Consider the following 21,828-nt stretch of genomic DNA (forward strand, 5'->3'; position numbering starts at 1 on the left):
ATATATAGCCACATAAAATAACGTTTCTCTACATTATGGTGACAAGTCGCGTGTTTCTCACGGTTTGTGCGTCAACGTCGTTGAGAAGGTAAATAACAGACTTGTATATTACAAGGACCGACCGAGTTGTCGTGAAATGATCCACGTGAAGCTGAACAGGTGGTTTGTAGATCAGTTACCAACTGGCAACTTGTTCGCTGGCTAAATCTCACTGCAGTAATCTCTTGAGCTGCGAGGTGACATGGCTTGACGAAACTCTACGGGAATTTTCAGGAAATACAACAGGTGGACGAGCCCACGCAATGCCCCGTGGACCACCGTAAGTGACTTTTGTCAAACTTTCAAATATAAAGGTATGGTGGCGGAACACCGTCAGTTTCGTTCCAATGAACTAATTATGTGTAAAAATAGTTGCTTGTGTTTCTGTCAAGTTGTCGTTAGCGTCCTTGGCTAACTTAAAATGGCTGTTGAACTGTACTTCTACAATAGTCTTTAGTTGTGTGTGCGATATTGGTGACGCATTTATTTGATTAACTTAGTCCTTCGTGGGGTGTAATTTATTCTTCTTCTTCTTTTTTTTTTTTAAATAACTGACAGCGTGGTTTGACATAGAGAAGAGCTCACAGGCATGTACCTGCCTGGTGGCAACCCTTAGAAAATTTCGTTGAAGACGGTGATTAATGATTTCGGAATTGTCAAATAACTTTTTTGTTTAATAGGTCAGACGGCACCATGGAAGACAATAAGCTCAATGACTCGAACGTAAAAGTCGCTGTTCGTGTGCGACCAATGAGCAGAAGAGGTGAGCTATACTAAATGTCACACAGCCAGTGCGTATTCATGATTTTAAGTGCCCCGAAGATTTATCGGCATGTTTTGTACAGCTCCTGTCGTCAATTTCAATTATTTTCCTCTTCGTTTAAATTTAGGGATTTGTTTGCTTGTTATTTGAAAAATGTTTGTAGATTGAATTCAAATAAAGGCAAGTACAGAATGTTGGTTTTACATCACAACGTGACTTATTTAGGTAGAAAATGGCGGAAATCTATATTGAACTCGGAAATCCAGCAAATTGAAACATAAACATGTATGAATGCATGTTGCAGTTTGCTTGAGCCACTCAGACCTTTTAGAGCTCTCAATTCCTCGCTGTAGAAAATTAATCAATAACTTTCAACCTCTGAAAATTCATCCTTCCCTTATTGAAGGCAGATTAATTAACCGTTTGTTTTTGAAACACAATAAGACTTTTGCAAACATCAGATTTAATTTTGGAATGCAATTATCAATATTTTTTTGTTATATTTTCTGACTTGTTATGCCCAAAGCACGAACTGCATCATAATTAATTCATGGAAGCAGTAGTGCTCAGTTGAACCTTTATAGTTATGTAGTTAATACTCAATATTATGCAAAAGTCTTTAAACATTTAATTTTGAAAGCAACCATAATGTGTTTAAACTGCTCTGTTAATAAAGTTGAGTTAAATAAAACAGCTGCACAGCGTGCAAATGCTAGTGGCGAGGATGGCTATCTTGTCCAGCAAAATCACGATTTATGTGCATATTGAAGGCACTTTAACAGAATATTAAGGTTGAAATCCTATACCTAAGGATTAAGGAATATCTGTTGTTTGAAAGTCACAGTAGTGCTTGTGACCGCAATGGAATGTTATGCTGACTTTTGACCTTGAGCAGTGGTCAGTTGATGTTAGAAACATTGTTACTGTCAAAAGACAGTTTTACTTTGTCACAGTTTTAAAATGTTCAATATGCATCTCTCCAGAAAAAGACCTCACGACAAAAAGTGTGGTTGAAATGGAAGGGAACCAGACAATATTGAATCCTGCCATTGTGACTTTGAGCAAAGGAGACCCCCGGTAAGTGGGAAGAAAAATGCTGGGGTTTTGAAACATTTGATTTCATATAATACATGCAGTTGTTGGTTTGATGTACCTAACTCAAATATGGATTTTTTACTGAATACAAAAGGAATTCCACTTTTTCTCTGCACTGGCAGCACAACATACAGGCTGTAACCAGCCTCTCTGGTTAACAGCCAATGTTGGGTGGAGGAGACTCATAACCCCCACCTACACAAGTCCTTCCTAGTCATGCTTCTCTTTACAAAGGGCGTGTCGCCTACTGCCCAGTCTTGTTTGTAAAGAAGAAAAAAAAAAAGATTATCTTCTCCAGATTTAATACAAAAGCATATATGGCTCTGGTCACTATTTTCATTTGCCTTTGTTTGATTTGAAAGTTCAAATAATGCAAATTGTGCTTTGACAGACCTCGTTCCCAATAGACCATAGAATAAGATAATTTTTTATGTGCACCCCTAAATATAACCTCATAAACATACGTATAGTAACATCTTAATGGAAATTTAAGGTTTGTCATGAATGTAGTTGACTTATAAAAACAGCCATGCATGTCAATGGCAAATTATAAAAGAGCCAAAAGAGGGCGCTATAGTGACTGGTATCGGCAGCATTTGCGAAAATCGATTTTATGAAACAATTAATCCACCAGATATCGAAACCTGGTATCGTTTTTTTGCACGTTCATAGTGTGAATGATTCTCTGTCTGTATGTGCCCTGTGATTGACTGGTTATCAGTCCAGATTACACCCACCTCTTCCCCCAAGTTAGCTGGAATGGTCTTCAGTTACCGGCGATGCACATCCACTAAGTGAAAATGGAGTGACAATATGGAGTTCATATCCCGTGCTCCCGTTCTTCATGCGAGATTTTGGAATGTATCTCAGTCATGCTCGTACAGACGTTCCTGAACAGTTTCCCCAAAGTAAAGAATTGATGATTTGCATTTCGACATTGTTGCGGTCACGATGTAGAGCACAACACTGCAAACAGTGTATGTGTACCTAATGCAGTGGCCAGCAAAGTCCATTTTTTGTTTTCTATCACCAAGTTCCAGCCTGGCAGTTAATCAGAGTCAAATGGACGTTTCTGCAGGATTTTGACAGGTTGTCGGGTACCTTGTTTGATAGTAAACAAGCCTGCCGATGGGATATTGTCTATGAAAGCCCATTTTATTGAAAGAGAGATGCTTCTTGGAAAAATAGCCATGCAATGCATTTTTGTTTGTGTGTCAGTGTGTCCATTCTGCCCTAACATGCTTCCGCTCCGTGTTTTCCCCTTCGGGCATGATGTGAACAGGTTCTACCAGCTCTCTTCCGACTTCCACAAAGGGTCATACAGAAACAGAAGTGCAAGGTTTTAATCAAAACACTGAATAGACCTCCTAATTAGCATCTCATTTGTCATTCGTAGCAAAATGTGTGTCAAACAGTGCTTGGGTTATAAGGCAAGTCACTGAGTAGCCACTTTTCCAAGGTTTGTGCTTTGTCAGCTTGCTGCTTGGCAGCTTGAGCTGAATTTGCTGCATAAGCCTCAGGGGATGTTAATATGTTACAGCACCCTTGGTACTCACAGCTAGCTACCAATATAGGCTTTGTCAGACGGGAGAGATTAATGAAGACCTTGTTACTGCTTTCATAACTTAGGAGGCCACCTATAAGTAGCGACGGTGACTCTAAATTTGCATTCTTTAACAAATATTTTTTTTTTACTGGATGTGCTGGAAGCTGCCCTTGAAGTAAGGCTGTTATGTTGACCATCCCTTGAGGACAAGCGTACTAGAAATGGAACTATAATTGTTCTCTCTTATCTCGGTTTGCTTTTGATAAGAACTTCTTTGAAGGATTTCAAAAATCTGTTTATTTGATCACAATCCTGTCATATCCCAACTTGGAGCATGTTGTCATCCGACAAAATGGCCCTGGAATGTCCTGTTAGAGTCATCTGGGTTAGCTGAGTTGATCATAACGTAGCATTGGCCTCCACATGGTTAGTCACCACCCATACCTTCCTCCTCCTTCTCCTTTGGTGACTCCTTGGAGCTGGGATTCGCTACAAGTTATCTGAGGAATGTCCTTGCCAGCCCAGGAGAGGACAGGACTTAATGTTGCTCTTTCACAGGCCAGCAAATCTCACACAGAGAGGCCTTGTTTTAGCCAATATGTGGCCAGGGCTACTTTGGCCGTTAGTCTTTTAAACCCCTAAATTGATATGTCTGCTTGCTTAAAGACTCTTTTTGTTGTAAGTTTTCTTTTGTAGTACACTCAGAATGTGTCTAATGTACACCACTCGATGCTCAATTTATTAGGTGGCCTTGCACATTCAAATAGAATCACAATTGGAATTCTGCTGTTGAAAAGTATGTTTAGTCTTAAAATATGTTATTAAAATTGTGATGGTAGTTGCTGTTTTACCGCAATGGCTTTTTTTTTTTCTAGACTGATAATGTGAGGACAAGCACATTCCAAAGCGTTATCACATGTACAAGACAATCTTTTCAAATATCTTTTGTCAACCATGTTTGTATAAAGTAGAAGTCTTTTAAAGAAATTAAATTCACTCGTCTTAATGGCTGTCAAAGTATAGATTAAAAATCACAGTAATTGACATTCGAACAACCCAAACCATTTTGTGACAATTCAAAAGAAATTTACATGAAAATGAGTACTAACATAAATCAGGCTGAGCTGAAAGTTAGTTCAATCTAATCTTGTTTTCTTTCAATTGAGATCTAATCTTTTCTGTCTCTTCCTTTTTGTCTTTCAGGAATCAGCCAAAGGTTAGTATTAAATCAAAATATGTCCCCTTTCAATAACTAAGTAGCTGTGAAAACGTTAATCCCTTCCGTGACGTTGTGTTTTCCCTCAGGTTTTTGCTTATGATCACTGTTTCTGGTCCATGGACGAATCCCAGAGAGACAAGTTTGCAGGTTTGCTTTTTATCAGTTCTGTTTTTAGCTCGAGCGCCTGGTGACTCATTTCTTATACTTATCTCATCACAGAATGTTGGCTGAGCTCTGAACTATTTATGGAGTGAGGGAAAAGAAATGCACTGTTTTACTGCTAGGATGTAGTCACGTGGTTAACTGCAAAAAATAAAGGGTAGAAAATGCACCATTTCTATTCTCAGCTGTCTTTGTATCATCAGGTCACAAAAGTTTCAGACAAATTCTCTGGAAAACATACATGATAATCTTTGTTGTGAGCGCTCCCCCCTCGTTACCTTTGAAATTCGAAGTTTGTATTGTCTTATACGAAATACAAGTGACGATTTTCCATGTTATTTGTTTCCTTACGTGCTTACAGGTCAAGAAGTAGTGTTCCAGTGCCTTGGGGAGAGTTTGCTAGACAATGCCTTTATGGGTTACAACGCTTGCATCTTTGCTTATGGGCAAACAGGTAAGTACTTTATAACCCCATGAGCCAAATTTGGGATTCATATTGGGTTTTTTTTCTTAGATGAGGAAAAATGCAATTAAAGGTAGGTTAGGGTATTTCCTTAAAATGTAAAGGAGAGTATGTAAAATGTGCTAAATAAACCAAAAAGTATCTCACTTGGTCGAACTTTATGATGATGATAGAACTTTATTCATCCCACAGCGGTGACATTTACTTGTCACAGCAACGTACAAGAGTGCAAGAATACAAGTGCCAAATTTAAAAAAGGATAAATAGCAAATAATAAATAAATTGGCTATTAGAATTGATCCAGAGACAATTATTGTGTTGATAGTGGTAGAGGTTTTACTGGAGTGTAATATCACTCCTGTAGGTTATTTTTGTATCACTACTGCCTTTCTGTGCTGTCAGACTGGACGAGTGGTCTCTTATCATACTGAAGCATGGTTCGACACATTTCCCCATTTCTCAGCCAGCAACCGCACTAAAGCAATGTTTTGTTTCATTTCAAATAACTAGTCCACAGTGTGTAGCAATTATATGTGCCCATCCGATGTATAATCGTCCAATATTACAAGTGGCTGTCATCAAGCATGCTTGAGCACAGCAAAGATAGCCAAGTCTAACACTGGTTCACTGGGCACACAGCAGCAGAAGCAATTCTGGCTTTTAACTGCATCTGAGAGTGCATTCAAATGGCAAAATCAAATACCTTACTCCAGCTCCACCACGGTGCTCTATTCATACTGCACATGGCTGTAACTGCCGTTAAATGTATCTTCAGAAATGACTTTGCAGGCAACTATAGAAGTATGTAGTCAATTTCAATATAAAAAAAAAAAAAAACATCCAAGTAAAATGCTGAAAAGACAAGTATAAAACATTTTCCTTACATTCCAAATGTGGACTGTGACACTAACTGTGTACGTTCAGGCTCCGGCAAGTCTTACACCATGATGGGCTCAGCAGAGCAGCCTGGTCTGATCCCTCGCCTCTGCAGCTCCTTGTTCTCCAGGACCATGCAGGAGGCTCGAGAGGGAGAGAGCTTCACTGTGGAAGTCTCCTACATGGAGATTTACAATGAGAAAGTCCGAGACCTGCTCGACCCTAAAGGGTGAGGAAAACCAATGACTCCTGTACAGTACTTGAACACCACATCTTTTCTCTCAAATATATTACGTGTGTGTGTCACACATGGGTCACTTAAGGTAGTGTTGTATTGTATTTGGAAAGGCGCACCTTTCAATAATACTATTATTTGTATTTGTAGAAACCGTCAAGCACTAAGGGTAAGGGAGCACAACGTTTTAGGACCTTACGTTGATGGGCTGTCACGTCTGGCTGTGGCTAGCTACAAGGTAAAGCAGCGGTTAGCAAGTGTGGTTTCCTTTTAGATCATTTTATTATCATGAGAAGATTGTTTCTCTGAAGACGTACTAAAACAGTCATCGTTGTTTGTCTTGATTTTGGCAGGACGTTGAATCTCTGATGTCAGAGGGAAATAAATCTCGCACTGTGGCCTCCACAAACATGAATGAAGAGAGCAGCCGATCTCATGCTGTGTTTAACATCATACTCACTCATACTCTAATGGACCTACAATCGGGGGTGAGACGCAGACACTCAGCAAAACCAACCAACAAGTCAAACTTCCTCAGCACTTCCTCCATTTCACTTTGGCCATGAATATACGTAGATGCTCATTTCTGACGATCCAGTATTGCGCAAAAGTTTGGTTCTCTTTTTCAAATGCTTGAATATTTTAACAGTGCATTGTAACTGGTTTGTTTCCCTGTGCTGTTGTGTATTAGACACGTGGAGAGAAGGTAAGCAAGCTCAGTCTCGTGGACCTGGCAGGAAGTGAGCGTGCAGCAAAGACTGGGGCAGCTGGTGAAAGGCTGAAAGAAGGCAGCAACATTAACAAGTGAGAGAACTGCAACAGCAGTGCTACTTATACTCCTATCTTAAATGGGAGGGAATGATCTCATTCGCTTTTGAATTAAAACCTTCTCTGAAATTTATTCAGTCAAGCTTCGTTTGATTGGCTTCAAATTTCCCATTTTCTTCAAATGTTCAAATATTTTCATGCAGTGACCCTCTCTCCCTTCTGTCTCCTTCCAGATCTCTTAGCACATTGGGTTTGGTGATCTCAGCCTTGGCGGATCAAGGTGCAGGAAGGAACAGGAGCAAGTTTGTTCCCTACAGGGACTCTGTGCTCACCTGGCTGCTCAAGGTATTTAGAGAAAAATCACAGACAAATTCTTTACTTATTTTAATGTTCAGATGGGAATTTTTCTCTAAACAAAATGTGCCATAATATAACAGATTTTTACTGCATGTGCATTTGGTTTTGTCTGTGTTTTAATTTTTTGCTTCTCTACTTGAAAATGTAGTTTGTTGCAGTTCCATATTTGATTCATAAATGTTGCTACTGGCGTTGATGATGCGGTGTCTGTAACTGCAGGACAGTTTGGGGGGGAACAGCCGCACAGCCATGGTGGCCACGATCAGCCCAGCAGCAGACAATTATGACGAGACTCTGTCCACCCTGCGTTATGCTGACCGGGCCAAAAGCATTGTCAACCACGCTGTGGTCAACGAAGACCCCAATGCCAGAATAATCAGGGAGCTGCGAGAGGAAGTAGAGAAACTGAAGGAGCAGCTTACAGAGGCCGAGGTTTTATTGCTGTTTGACTTAAGTTTAATTGAAAACAAACCATTTGGTAACTAACTACAGTGTTTTGTGAATGACTGTAATGAAATGTACACACATGGACAAAATTAGTGGCATCCTTCCATCAGCGAGAATTTTCCAAAACACACATTGACACACATTATGAAACATTAGTTAAATTTCAAGGCATTCAGGAGCTAAATGTGCTGCTCAGTGTTAGAAAGCTTTTTTGGAGTCGAATAGCAGAATTTTGGGACTACACCTAAACTGGTTTTTTTTTGTTTTGTTTTTTTAAGCCTTGACCTAATTCCAGAAGGAGCACAAACATGCTCTAGTTGTCTCAGGTTTGTCTTAAGTGAAAGCACTTAAGACAAACCATAGACAACTGGCGCAGATTGTTCAGTACCTCTTCATAAGTGCTCAAGTCTTGGTGAAAAGTACAGCGATTGCGTGATTGCTCTGAAATATTATGCATCAAAATATAAATGAGGCAGACGTGCTAAATTATGATTTCTTTTTTATTTTGTTTTTTATTTTATTTATCCTGCTAATAATTTTGTTTGTGTGTATATACAGCATCTTGATTTTTTTCCCCCCTTAACAGACTACAATCAGAAAAACGAATTAACATGAAATCAAATGATGATGCTTTCAGTCTATGAAGGCCCCTGAGCTGAAGGAGCGGCTGGAGGAGTCCGAGAAACTAATCCAAGAGATGACGGTGACTTGGGAGGAGAAACTCAGGAAAACCGAGTCTATTGCACAAGTATGCTCTCGTTGCACAAGAAATAGGAATTTGTATAATTCTGGCATTAATAAATATTTTCTTCTGTAGGAGCGTCAGAGGCAGCTGGAGAGTTTGGGTATTTCCCTGCAGTCGTCTGGCATCAGAGTAGTGGATGACAAGTGCTTCCTGGTCAACTTGAATGCTGACCCTGCCCTCAATGAACTGCTCGTCTACTATCTAAAGGTGCTGGACACACGCAGACACATACATATAACATATAACCCTGAATAATATGTATTTCTTGTTTGCTACACACTATGTAGGAGCACACGCGTGTGGGCTCATCCAACTCACAGGACATCCAGCTGTGTGGGATGGCCATCCAAGCCGAGCACTGCATCATCGATATCACCCAAAACGACGGTGTGGTGCTCACACCTCACCGTAATGCTCGGTATGTAATAGGGTATATTTTTAGAATAGGTTATTCTATTGATTATTCCATTGATTGATTTAATAATCGGATATAGTTTTAATGGCATTTAAGTGTTTAAGGAACAGTGTTTATAAAGTGTTTATTTATTTACAGCTTGTTTAATTGATTTTATTATTCTCTGAATGTTGTTTTTATGTTGGCCAATACCTCATTTTTTACTTCCTGATTTTTTTATTGTTTACAGGAAACATGAAATGTTTTGTTTAATAAGTTCGAAGGGGTGGGTCTGTTGAGTAAAATTAGTCAAGTACTCTTTTGTGAACTACCTATTTACTCTGAATTTTGCCATTTTATAACATTTTTGGTGATGTCAACTGACTGTACATGGATCCGTAAATTAAATTGACAAGTGTAATTTTGCGACTTAATGATGAAGCGCTGTTTCAGCAAGTGAAGAATCCGCCAGCGGCAACTTCAAATAACCCCAATTGTTGTGCCAGGCGTTAATAGTGCGAAAGAGATGATTAAAACGTGATAGTTGATAAAGTTCTCTCTCCTGAAGGACATGGGTGAATGGCACCATGGTCACTGGTCCAGTGCACCTTCATCACGGAGACCGGATCTTGTGGGGAAACAACCATTTCTTCAGGTTTGTTTAAAATAATTTATTTACTTTACAAATGTAATCATTACTTTTTATGCTTTATCTTCCTCTTGTTTTTTTACCTGCTCACATCCACTTTGCACTCCAACAGGATCAATCTACCCAAGCATTTGGTCCATGCCGGGGGTGAGGAGGAGGAGGAGGGAAGAGCTAAGATAAAAACCTACTTAAGTACGGAGCAACTGGAGGTGGACCTTGATGCATCCAGCGATGTTTCTAGTGAAGTGGGCTTTGAATTTGCTCAAGCTGAAGTCATGATGAAAGGAATGGCCATTAACGGTGAGTGACATGGCTCGGCTTCTCGTTAGATTTGGATCAGCATGAAACCACTACATCAAACTAAATACAACCTTTCTATTTATCAATATTTATCATTTTAATTTATTATAACAGACAGCCAACAGTAACTTAATTAGACTGAAGCTTCAATGTGCACTATACTGTACTCTGAATATAGCAATTGCAGTATCTGACTTTTACATTGTACATTAAGTTATTGATAATGTCCTCAACTTTGTTTGTACCTTCTCAGACCCCTTGCAGTCAGTATTACAGACCCTTGAGAGGCAACATGAGGAAGAGAAACGCTGCGCCCTGGAGCGGCAGAGGCAAATGTACGAACAGGAGCTGCAGCAGCTTCGTCTGCGGCTCAACCCAGAGAAATCGCCCCATCTCCTCGACTTGTCGGGCTTACCAAATAGTACTGCTGCCACTGGAACATCTCTAGTCCCCCACAAACGTATGAGGCGCTGGAGTGAAGACAGGTGAGAGCAGCTCAATGTGGATTTATTTTATTTTTTTATTATTCATTTTGAATATTAATTGAATCAAATCCACAAACATTGTATGCTTTGGTCATCAAGAGAGGCTATGATTACTCGAAGCCTTCGACGTCTAAAGGAGCAGATCGTTCGTGCCAACCTTCTAGCTCAGGAGGCCTGCTTTATTGCAGAGGAACTGAACAAAAGGACAGAGTACCTAGTGACTTTGCAGATACCAGCTGCCAATCTGGATGCCAACAGGAAGGTATGATCATTTAATTTGTTACTTGTTAAGAAATATGTCCAAAATGGCCGTAAAATGTGGTGGTGCATCATAGACCAACATTAATTATTATTATTATTTTTTTTAATAGCGTGATGTGGTGCTGAGTGAGCCGGCCATTCAGGTTCGCCGTAAAGGGAGAGGGAAGCAGATCTGGGCAATGGAGAAGATGGAAAACAGGCTGGTGGATATGAGGGATCTTTACCAAGAATGGAAAGACTTTGATGAAGACAACCCTGTGAGTCAGAAGAGTGAATCCACGGTGGTTAGACGCACAGTACACATTGAAAGCGACAGCATTAGTTCAAGAGGCTCAGTGAATCTCACTCTTGCGGTTCAAGTCCATGTAAAGTCAAAATGGAAAATGTAATTTTACTCACTGCGGAAAAGTGTTGTTTAAAAAAAATAACATCAACTTTCTTTTTTTTTTTAACACAGGTGATGCGGTCTTATTTCAAACGAGCCGACCCATTTTTTGATGAGCAGGAAAACCACAGTCTGATTGGAGTGGCCAATGTTTTCCTGGCATGCCTGTTCTATGATGTAAAACTGCAGTATGCAGTTCCCATCATCAACCAGAAGGGAGAGGTAGGACACTCCTGATTGTGTTTTCTTATTTTCCAGGCAGACATTTAAATCTGTTGCCAAAAACAAGAACTACAATATGTTACGTCTGTCCTTCAGGTGGCGGGCCGACTACATGTGGAGGTATGGCGAGAAATAGAAAGCTCAGAGGCAGAAGGTTCAATACAAAGTAGCACTGATGGAGATGCACAAGAGCGTAAACTGAACTGTGTGGTGAGAACTTGAGAACTCTCTCACGTGGTGAGAGGTGTGTCTTGATGCAATTTGTTTGGAATGACCAAATGAATAAACATCCTTTTGTCTCCTCAGGTGAAAGTCCTTCAGGCTACCGGTCTTCCTCGTCACCTGTCTAACTTCGTCTTCTGCCAGTATCACTTTTGTGGACAGACAGAGCCAATGTTCATTCCTCCGGAATTAGGGCGGGCCCCCTCACCCTCTGCTTCCAAAGACCCTCAGTGCACCGTTATTTTTGACAGCTCCAAGGTGACTAAAGTGAAGCCTAAATCAAAACTGGAGTATTATGAAATGGTTAATTTAAACTTTGTTTTGATTGTTTTTTTTTAGGAATTTTCAGTGCCAGTGTCAGAGGACTTTTTGGAGTATTTGTCTGAGGGTGCAGTGGCTATCGGAGTGTATGGTCACAAACAGGACAGCCATCGGAGGAACTTGGCACTGTGGGACCTTGGTGTAATTCAAGCCAAAACCCGTTCACTCAGAGAGAGGTTTACAAGCGCACCATTATTACTTTCATTAAGAAATTACTTTGAGAAGTCCAAAATTCAGGAAAGGGATTACACTTGACAGTCATTTTAGTTTTCATATACCTACACACTTCTCATGTTGAAGTAGAAAATGGATGGAGGATTACATTTATTAGAAATGTTTTTTTTAGTTTTTCCCCATTTGCCCCCATCTTGGCAGGTGGAGCGAGGTGACTCGGCGAGTGGAGCTGTGGGTGCAGCTCATGGAGCTAAATGATGCAGGGCAGTTCACACCCGTCGAAATTCTTCCTGCAAAAGACGTAAGGACTGGAGGAATTTTTCAACTTAGGCAGGTGTGTATTGTTTGAAAAGGTTCGTTTCGGTGTCATAGTGGTCTGAAAAATCCATCTCAGACATGTCTTTAATGCTCACTATGCCAAAACGACTCTTGTGAAACCTTGCCATTCAGGGCCAGTCTCGCCGAGTCCAGGTGGAGTTGCACTCCGTGCCAGACTCTGGCACAATGCCACTTATCTCCATCTCTATCCTCTCTGTGTCCATTGGAGACGTCAAGGTCCAAAATACACCGAAAGGCAGGGACTCGATGCTGGTAAGGGAAGATGATCATTTTAATAGCACACTATTAGCATTATTTTAGGAAGAGGGCAACTGAGTTGATCTTTAGTGATATGCCAACCAACGTCCCTACCATCTGCACGTCCACTGTTCATTATTTATATTTAAGAATTGATCTAAAAATATGTATTTTCAGGCTAGGGATGAAGAAATGGACAGTTACCAAGTAAGTGCTCAAGGTTTGCTCTTATTATAACACATTAGCTAATGTTTTTGGCTAACCCATGAAAGTTTTTCTTGGTGAGCAGAACATCAAAAAGGCTATTTCTGATGTGTTTTTGTGAAGGAAGAGGATTTGGAAAGAATGCGGGAACAGTGGCTGGCCACACTCACTCAGCGTCAGGAGTATCTAGACCAGCAGTTGCAGAAGATCGTGTCCAAACAAGGTACTCGTGTAGTAAAACACTCCTTTGTTTTATAGAAGAGTGAATCTTCCCACTTCTACTACCAGTGAGCAGCACATCAACTTTTTTTGGTTGTAATTTTAATTGACAAGACATTTCAAGTCACTGGGAGAAACACTCACATTATCTCCGCTCTTTCATTACCAAACAGTGATTTCTCTTGTGTATGTGCATACAGATAAGTCAGAAGACGATTTAGAAAGGGAGTCTCAGCTGCTGGAGTGCCGTCTGACACTCACCGAAGAACGCAATGCCGTTTTGGTGCCGTCAGCTGGCAGTGGCATTCCTGGAGCACCAGTTGAAAGGTGTGTGTGTCCTATCGGTGGTATATTCAATGCAACCAAACAATGATACTTTTCTCTTATAGAGTTCCTGTACCAGGAATGGAAACACACATTCCTGTCCTGTTTCTGGATCTCAGTGGTTGGTGTCTTTAAATCTTTCAACAACATTGTCGTTCACTGAATTAATAGTGAATTCACTTCTTTAATGGTTTGGTCTGTAGCTGATGATTTCCAGTCGAACCTTTCTGCCCCTCTCGCCGGGGGTGTCGATGCATATCTTGCTGGGGAATATGAAGATGACTTCTTTGACCTTCACATTGTCAAACACGACGATTCAGAAGTAAGGTGACATGCAGCAGTTCAGTTCTGTTTTTTCAGTGTGATCGAAGAGTAGTAAATTACAAAGGGGGTTAATTAATATTTGATAAAAGCATTTATACATTTTCTCTGCTGTGTGGTCTAGGTAAAGGTGGAGGCATCCTGGGATTCAACAGTACACGATTGCCCTGAGCTCAGCCGTGTGGCATCTGGTGAGCAGAGGGTCTACCTCACGATCCGTGTCGTGGTTGAGTTGAGCCACCCTGCCCACATGCAGCTGATTCTGAGGAAACGCATTTGTGTCAACGTCACTGGGAAAAAGGTAAGCGCTTTTTTTTTTGTTTTTTTGTTTGTCAGCAGATTTACATCAACCTTTCTAATTTAAGGACTTGGGTAGAACCCTTATTCACTGTGTTTGTGTTGGTGATGTAGGGTTTTGCTCAGAGCCTTCTGAAGAGGATGTCCCAGCGCAGCACCATCCCAGGATGTGGCGTCACCTTTGAAATTGTCTCAAACATACCAGGAGTAAGTGTCTGCATTATAGCATTTTATATAGAGCCAGAATATTCTTCCCTCAAAATCTACAAAAAGTACATAACTTAATTGTAAAATAAATAAATACATTTTTTTTTTTTTTACTTTGGCGACCCAAGTACACTCTGTTTTTTCTATTACTACCTGAGAAAATTAAAATGCATGCTATGTATTAACTAATGAGAGCTGATAACGTATTTATATTCACAAATAATACTGAACCTGGAGATACTTCCCTTAAATATTACTTTTCCCTTTTACTGATTTGTACCTTTGCTCCCTCAGGATTTCCACGGGCCAGAAGACCGAGAGATGCTGGCCCGATTAGCCGCTAGCACAGATGATGACCAGTCAGGCGACAGTGAGGCAGCTATTGAGAAATACCTGCGTAGCGTCCTGGCTGTGGAGAACATCCTCACTCTCGACAGACTGCGACAGGTTGTGGCGTGGAGAGAATACACAGCGTATAAATGGACTGCCCCACCTAACTTAACGTTTATGCGTAGGAAGTAACAGTGAGGGAGCAACTAGCACTCAGAGGGAAAGTTCCCAGACGCTGCCTCAGCTCGCCAAACGTCAACCGGGTAAGTGAGGCATCTCTGAGTAACTAACATCTTAATGGCCCTCTTGTGGTTCTCCTCACCCCTGGCCTTAACCACTGTCACTAACTCTACCACGTGCTGCGTCTTCAATTCTCCACCCAGCTCTCAGTCGGCAATCTGGATGTGTTCTCTTCAACTCATAAACTCTGTGACTTCAAGGTGAGAAGCATTGTACTTCAGCTTCACCTTGTATTTTTGTTGTTCTTGAAAGGCTTCCGCATTGGAATTTCTCTTACTTGCTCGCAATGTTTTCAATAAGCTTTACACTAACAGGGTTTTAGAGCTAATCACAAATCAGCGACTTACTGATAACCAATCATTAATTTGAACAAAAGATTGATCCGATCGATTTCAACAAGTTGTTAATTTACTATACAGTTGATCTGGTGAGTAATTTGTGACTGGCCCGACCCACAAATAGCCAAAATCGAATTATTATTGACACCCATTGAAATGCATTGGGAAAAATAAAAGCTTAAATCTCCTCAACACACTGATAAACATTCAATGCACAGAAAATGTAAGTCTCCCCCCCAAAAATCCCCAAAATTATTTTTAAAAAATTGGGGAAAAAAGTGAAACTGGTTCAAATCTGATTAGTTATGATAAGAAAACTTGGATTAATGATCGCAGCACAGAACATCCCTGCAGTGAAGGAGATCCTGTTTGCTGTAAAGTCTTATTTCTGAATCCAATCAATTATGATGACATTACAACCAATTGCAGATTTATAAGTCTAGTTTTTAATACCTTAAATGCTATGATAGTGAGACAGGTCCTTTTCTTTTAAAATATCTTGGTATCAGCACAATATTGAGCAAGGGTAGCCAATGTGGTGCTTGCAGGCCACCCATAGCAAACTGTTTGTGTCTGTGCAGGGTTGGGAGAGTCACCAGGACCTCTCCGCTGCTTCTGCTCAGTCCAGGCGCACATTGCCCAGCTCCATATCGCGCAGCCTGACCCCAGACACAGGTGCGACTTAGCAAATGAGCTTCTTGTAATGGCAAATTGTCCTTCATTAGTTCTTATCACCTCTTCTCTACCAACCCTTTGTTAGCTTTTCTACAACACGTTTTTAGGCTCTGTTCTATCTTGTCTTCTTTCAGTGAAGGCTGTTCCTAATCTCCTGAAGTCATTGATTTCTGGTGGAAAAGAAGATAGTGGAGAACAGGCGACTATCCATCAACAGGTAGTCTCCAGTTCGGGATTTATTTTACTCTTTAATTTGGGATTTCAAGTTCATCACCACATTCAAGATATAAAATATATGATGGAAATGTGACTTTAGAATTTACTGGCCAATATCAGAGCGAGGAAAAATTGATACTATAATTCACTCACTGTAATTCTTGATCCTAGGTATTTCGACCCGAAAAAAAAGCAATGCATTAGATGGTGCTAATGAAACACACTGTCAACGTGATGACTGAGTCATGTACAACCAAGTTTTGTAATTTAGCGCGAGCTGTTTAGAAATGCAAAGTAGCACCACTTACGGTGCAAATGATTGATGGGTTGCATAATGTGTTTTATGATGTGCTGTTTGCCATGAAAGCGTGTTCCAAACAACCCCCAATGAGACAGGAGCACACTGTGTAAAAGGAGCGGTAATTAGGAGCAGGTGAACCGAACCTTGTTATGTTTGTTCCATCGAGAAGCACGAGTCAAAGCTCTTCACTGCGGTACAAAACACGACAGCACTCCTGTTGTCTGATGAGCACCTTAAGCCACAGTTTGTGGCTTCTCTCCACGGCCCACGGAGGGAAGCTAATCAAGGAAATCATGTGCAGTGGAAACAAAGATTGCCAATGCCGTGGTTGAGGCACCTAAGACTTTAACCAGGTTGCGTTGTACAACACGTAATAAAATAGTCTGTAAAGAAATAAACTGGTCTTACGAGATGTAATTAAGCCGTAAATCACATTCCATGTCGTACAACTCAATTACCGTATTTTCCGCCCTAAAAGGCGCACCTAAAAACCTAAAATTTTCTCAAAAGCCGACAGTGCGCCTTATAGGCCAGTGCGCCTTATATATGGATCAACTGATGAATTTGTTGATCCATACTGGTTGTACACAGTGCTCTGCCAAAATGTTTCAGTACGTTTTAGTACGACTAGTAAATTACAAGGTCGCATCGCTTCCCAGCATTACGGCAACTGTAGTCAGGGGGCGTCACCGAATAGCTGTTGTACCCACGAGGCTATTTCATGTCAAAATAGGCTGCTCTGTTAATGTTTCGAGTAAATCTACGGATCGATATGGAAGGGAAACATAGGTAAGTAGTACCAATGCGTTAGATCGAACTTTAGTCAGTTCCGATCATTTTATAGGAGATCGTTTGAGAAACGCGATTGTTTACACTTTGCTGAGGCTCATGGGAGATTGCGAGCTGAGGCTCGTGAGACTTTGCGGATGGCTAATGCTATTGCGATAGCTGCTATACGTACCAGGCTATTTCATGTCAAAATAAGCTGCTCTGTTAATGTTTCGAGTAAATCTACGGATCGATATGGAAGGGAAACATAGGTAAGTAGTACCAATGCGTTAGATCGAACTTTAGTCAGTTCCGATCATTTTATAGGAGATCGTTTGAGAAACGCGATTGTTTACACTTTGCTGAGGCTCATGGGAGATTGCGAGCTGAGGCTCGTGAGACTTTGCGGATGGCTAATGCTATTGCGATAGCTGCTATACGTACCAGGCTATTTCATGTCAAAATAAGCTGCTCTGTTAATGTTTCGAGTAAATCTACGGATCGATATGGAAGGGAAACATAGGTAAGTAGTACCAATGCGTTAGATCGAACTTTAGTCAGTTCCGATCATTTTATAGGAGATCGTTTGAGAAACGCGATTGTTTACACTTTGCTGAGGCGCATGGGAGATTGCGAACTGAGGCTCGTGAGACTTTGCGGATGGCTAATGCTATTGCGATAGCTGCTATACGTACCAGGCTATTTCATGTCAAAATAGGCTGCTCTGTTAATGTTTCGAGTAAATCTACGGATCGATATGGAAGGGAAACATAGGTAAGTAGTACCAATGCGTTAGATCGAACTTTAGTCAGTTCTGATCATTTTATAAGAGATCGTTTGAGAAACGCGATTGTTTACAGAGGGCTCGTTGGTTATTGGCTAGTGGATGCATACCGCAACCCTAGTCAACCTCAGTTTGATGCAGTATAGCTTCTATTTATGCGCCTTATAATCCGGTGCGCCTTATATATGGACAAAGTTTTAAAATGGGCCGTTCATTGAAGGTGCGCCTTATAACCCGGTGCGCCTTTTAGGGTGGAAAATACGGTAATCGACCGCTATTTTAGGAATCGAGTAATCGTTTTGAGCCATATTTAATTGTCCAAATCTTCCAATATCGGCTTTTCAACAGTATCCATTCATTTAATTTCTTTCGTTTCTCGTTCATGCAAATAGGTTGTTTGTCTTTTGTGTTTAATCAAAACGAGACATTTGCAAACGTCTGCTTTTACTTTGGAAAAGTATAACCGCACAATTAACTGAATCGGTTTGGCGAGTAAAACATGAATTGCTCTTGTGTGATATTGTTTAATTGTTATTTTGTTTTTGTCACTAACCAATACAAAATAAACAGGAAATGAGAGGTGGGGGCTAATACATGCAAAGTAAAATTTTGTCCAATTCATTGATTGAATAATCCATTCTAAAAAATATTCGATATTGACAGCCTTAGCTGTACAGTATTTCAAAGTGGCATCTTGGATGTGTTGCATGTGTCAACTTTCAGGTTGGCTGTCCTGAGCCCCAGCAGGACAGGATAGATGTGTTTGACCTACTCTCTACTGTCCATGTAGGTTGTGTTGCTTAGTTCTTAATTCTCATCTGCTGCATGGAAAATGATTGCTCAGATTGCCATGAATGCATTCAATTCGTTTATCAGCTTGTGTGCTGCCTCAGAATATAACTTATTAGGACTCCCACCCTAAAAAAGCTCCATATTTGAGATTGTGATATTTTTCATGGTGTTCATTGAGGGGAAAAAAAAATTTTTTAAAAGCCAATGGCACAATATTTCATCAGCGAACAACTCGCGTCGAGTGGCAGTACAAGAGAACTGGATGAACGAGCATGGGTGCAATTATAATTACACTGCTATTATCCTGATTGTTTTAGCGTGATTGTCTGTTTGAGGGATCTGATAAACAAATATTTGTCTCCTACCACCATCTTCACCGCGAATCAGTACACTAAATACATGTTTCTCTTTTGTGAAACTTGAAAATACAGACCTCATTACATGGATGAAAAGCACAGGCCTAAAATAATGAAACAGATGGCCTGGTTAGCTATCCCACTTTCAATTTCTTTGAGGCTGTGTGATTTCACGATCTGTCTTACCGATCACACATGAACTTTCTCCCCCAGGCTCTATTTTGGTCTTACCAGCTCACTGATGCCTGATCTATGATTTTGTCACAGCGGTAAATTGCTCGGGCATGCGCTTTGAAAGACATTTCGAACATGAGCAGGTGGAGAGAGGTTAAAATAGAAGTCCACTCATGAGTCTACCGTGAGACCTGTTGGGAAAAACAGAAGTCAAGTCTTTTAAAATTGCTCCTCTGTTGCAGAATGTGCCTCGTATCATGGTGCAGTCAGCCAGTGTTGAAGAGGGAATGAACACACATCGGCAAGTAAGTCGGAGTTTGCGTTATTTACTACTGTACTATTTCAATTGTATGTGTCAATGCAGATTGGAGAATTCTGCTTGAATGCTTTGCAATAACTGATATTTTTCCGTGGTTACCCTTTAGGTTCCTACTGAGGAAATCAGCCCTCCTGCCATCCACCAGGAGAGTCCCAGATTAGTGCCTCTCCCCCCACCAATCATCCCAGAGACAGAAGACTCCACCCAGAGCTCCATGAGCGAAGCGTCAAGTGGTTACATTTCAACGAGTATCTCCACAGCGACGCTCTCTGACGTCTACACGCTGAGCTGGGACCATCCTCCGTCATCAGGCCAAAAAGCTGATAGCTACGAGGCCGTGACAGATGAAGAAGAAAATAAAGTGATACAGAGCCTTTCCTTGCAATCTGACAGTGGCTCTGGATCTGAACCTCAAGAGTTTTTCCAGGCAGCTACGGAGAACACCAACCTACCGCAGTCCAAACCAAATCACAATTCATCTGATTTAAATCAACAGAAACCAAATCCATCTCCTGTCCATGAAGTCAAAGCCCCGTCTCTATGCGTAGACTCCAACATTCCACCAACAACAGTGCATTTAGAACACCGCTCGATGGAATCGGCACAATCAGACGGTGAGCTGTCACTCACAAATTCATTTATAGTCCAAGTGCAACAACCAACAGACTCAAAACCAAAGACCTCTGTGACAGGAACAGTTCAAATGAATACGAAAGAATCAACTAAAGCAATTCAAGAAGTGTTAAAGAAGAATGAACAATCCAAATTGGAAGAGCCTGCCCAAATGTCCTCTGAACCGTCTATAGTCCCACTGGAGGATTCTGATCCACTAGCTTGTCCTCAGGAAAAATCCCCTTTGAAGAACACCAGTGGTTCTGCCATCTCAACATCCAGCGACGTCCACCTAGAAAACCTTGATGCCGCAGCAGAACCCAACGTGCAACCCTCCGAATCTGCAGCAGCAGTCAAGCCTTTCAAGATCCAGAAAGTCCAGTCGTCAGACCTCAAGTCCTTCCAACGGATACTCGGTGACTCGGAGGGGGAGCCTGTTCAGACCGACACCTGCGCCTCTTCAAAATCGGACTCTAATCTGGCAGAGCCCTTGGAGCTCATTTTAGATTGCGAGGAAGGCGAGGCAGCTTCCGGGGTCATTCTGCCCGACTGGATAAAAGAAGGGGAATTTGTCACTGTAGGGACCAATAAAAGAGGCATCGTGCGCTACGTGGGACCCACAGACTTTGCTGAGGGCATGTGGGTGGGAGTGGAACTTGAGGTACCTGCAGGTGAGTAGAAAATGTCCCAAAGCCTCAAAGTAAATTTGCCGTTTGTTTTATTGACCAGTTAGAATTCATAAAACCTCTAGAGGACAAGAGCGGTGCCTCGCAATACCCCACCCCTTCCAGAAAAACAAAAGCACTGATCTTGACCTTGTAGTCATCATATTTGTGTCATTTACCAGGAAAGAATGACGGCTCCGTAGGCGGGAAGCACTACTTCCACTGTAATCCAGGTTACGGAGTGCTAGTCCGGCCGGACAGGGTGACCCGGGGTGGCGGCAAACGCCGACGACAGCAACAGAAGCGCCGCAGCGCCAACTTGTCAGGATCAGCTCCAAACCTGGCGGCGCTCACTGCTCTGGCTAAAGGTGCATCATCGTCTCGCAATATTGCAGAAGACCATAAAAATTCTTGACAGGAGAGAATGAGAAGCCTCAGATGTGCAGATTTGGCTTGGAAGTGTTTTCTACATCACATATTTGATGTTAAATGTCTTTCTACATGTGGAGATATGACCCATTTCTCCCAGTTTTCATTCAATGCTGGATGTGTTCACTTGAACACTTTGTAATGCTACATGCCAAGTAAGTAACTGTTTTTGCATTAACAGTTATATACTGAATTTAGAATCTTAAGGTGGCTTCATGGAAAAGGTTTGCTGCTTTAGGGTTATGTTTTCTATAATTACTTTTAAGCATTTTTAATGTTTTTTGTTTGGGGGGGGCGTACTGATCTTTGTGTGCCTTGATTGTTTGGAAGTGCAAAGCTTTTTAACGTCATTTAAAAAATAAATAAAAAATAGTCTCAGATTTTGTGATATAACATAAATTGTCATTTTCTGATCTGAAACAATCATGTCTTATTCCCAGAGGGCAATGAAAAGATTTAAAAACACAGAGCATCCAATTTGAAGTCACAAATAAAAATCCATAAAAAACATTAAATTCACATAATCCAACATAACTCAGGTTTAAATCGCTGC

The 21,828-nt window shown here is 41.1% G+C and overlaps 1 protein-coding gene across 5 annotated transcripts; it reads left to right on the forward strand.

The window, feature by feature from the left end:
- Positions 1-170: 170 nt before the first annotated feature.
- On the forward strand, positions 171-21,740 carry LOC119117715 (kinesin-like protein KIF13B). Of its 5 annotated transcripts, XM_037244177.1 has the most exons (43): positions 283-319; positions 589-626; positions 720-802; positions 1,786-1,879; positions 4,647-4,659; positions 4,749-4,809; positions 5,186-5,278; positions 6,212-6,392; positions 6,549-6,636; positions 6,752-6,886; positions 7,090-7,202; positions 7,400-7,511; positions 7,743-7,955; positions 8,608-8,718; positions 8,788-8,922; positions 9,003-9,133; positions 9,678-9,764; positions 9,871-10,058; positions 10,312-10,543; positions 10,643-10,805; positions 10,915-11,061; positions 11,262-11,411; positions 11,508-11,621; positions 11,718-11,891; positions 11,973-12,130; positions 12,330-12,462; positions 12,579-12,719; positions 12,882-12,911; positions 13,032-13,131; positions 13,328-13,454; positions 13,517-13,572; positions 13,655-13,773; positions 13,897-14,073; positions 14,184-14,276; positions 14,571-14,723; positions 14,792-14,869; positions 14,990-15,046; positions 15,766-15,859; positions 15,994-16,076; positions 18,652-18,714; positions 19,493-19,555; positions 19,676-20,852; positions 21,029-21,740. In XM_037244177.1, exons 3-43 carry the CDS (start codon positions 733-735, stop codon positions 21,259-21,261), a joined length of 5,940 nt encoding a protein of 1,979 aa, XP_037100072.1. In that variant the 5' UTR covers positions 283-319; positions 589-626; positions 720-732; the 3' UTR covers positions 21,262-21,740. The 5 variants fall into 5 exon arrangements, with proteins under 5 accessions (XP_037100071.1, XP_037100074.1, XP_037100073.1 ...); XM_037244176.1 differs by lacking the exon at positions 589-626 and having other exon boundaries at positions 171-319; XM_037244179.1 differs by lacking the exons at positions 589-626; positions 18,652-18,714 and having other exon boundaries at positions 171-319.
- The last annotated feature ends 88 nt before the right edge of the window (positions 21,741-21,828 follow it).

This window comes from Syngnathus acus, chromosome 24 (genome assembly GCF_901709675.1).
Source record: "Syngnathus acus chromosome 24, fSynAcu1.2, whole genome shotgun sequence".
Classification (NCBI taxonomy): domain Eukaryota; kingdom Metazoa; phylum Chordata; class Actinopteri; order Syngnathiformes; family Syngnathidae; genus Syngnathus; species Syngnathus acus.

Bases quoted from the DNA above. Each gene is read 5' to 3' on its own strand.
- LOC119117715 (XM_037244176.1), top strand. The intron at 7,512-7,742 runs GTATTTAGAGAA...CTGTAACTGCAG, and splicing joins TGCTCACCTGGCTGCTCAAG to GACAGTTTGGGGGGGAACAG. The intron at 14,277-14,570 runs GTAAGTGTCTGC...TTGCTCCCTCAG, and splicing joins TTGTCTCAAACATACCAGGA to GATTTCCACGGGCCAGAAGA.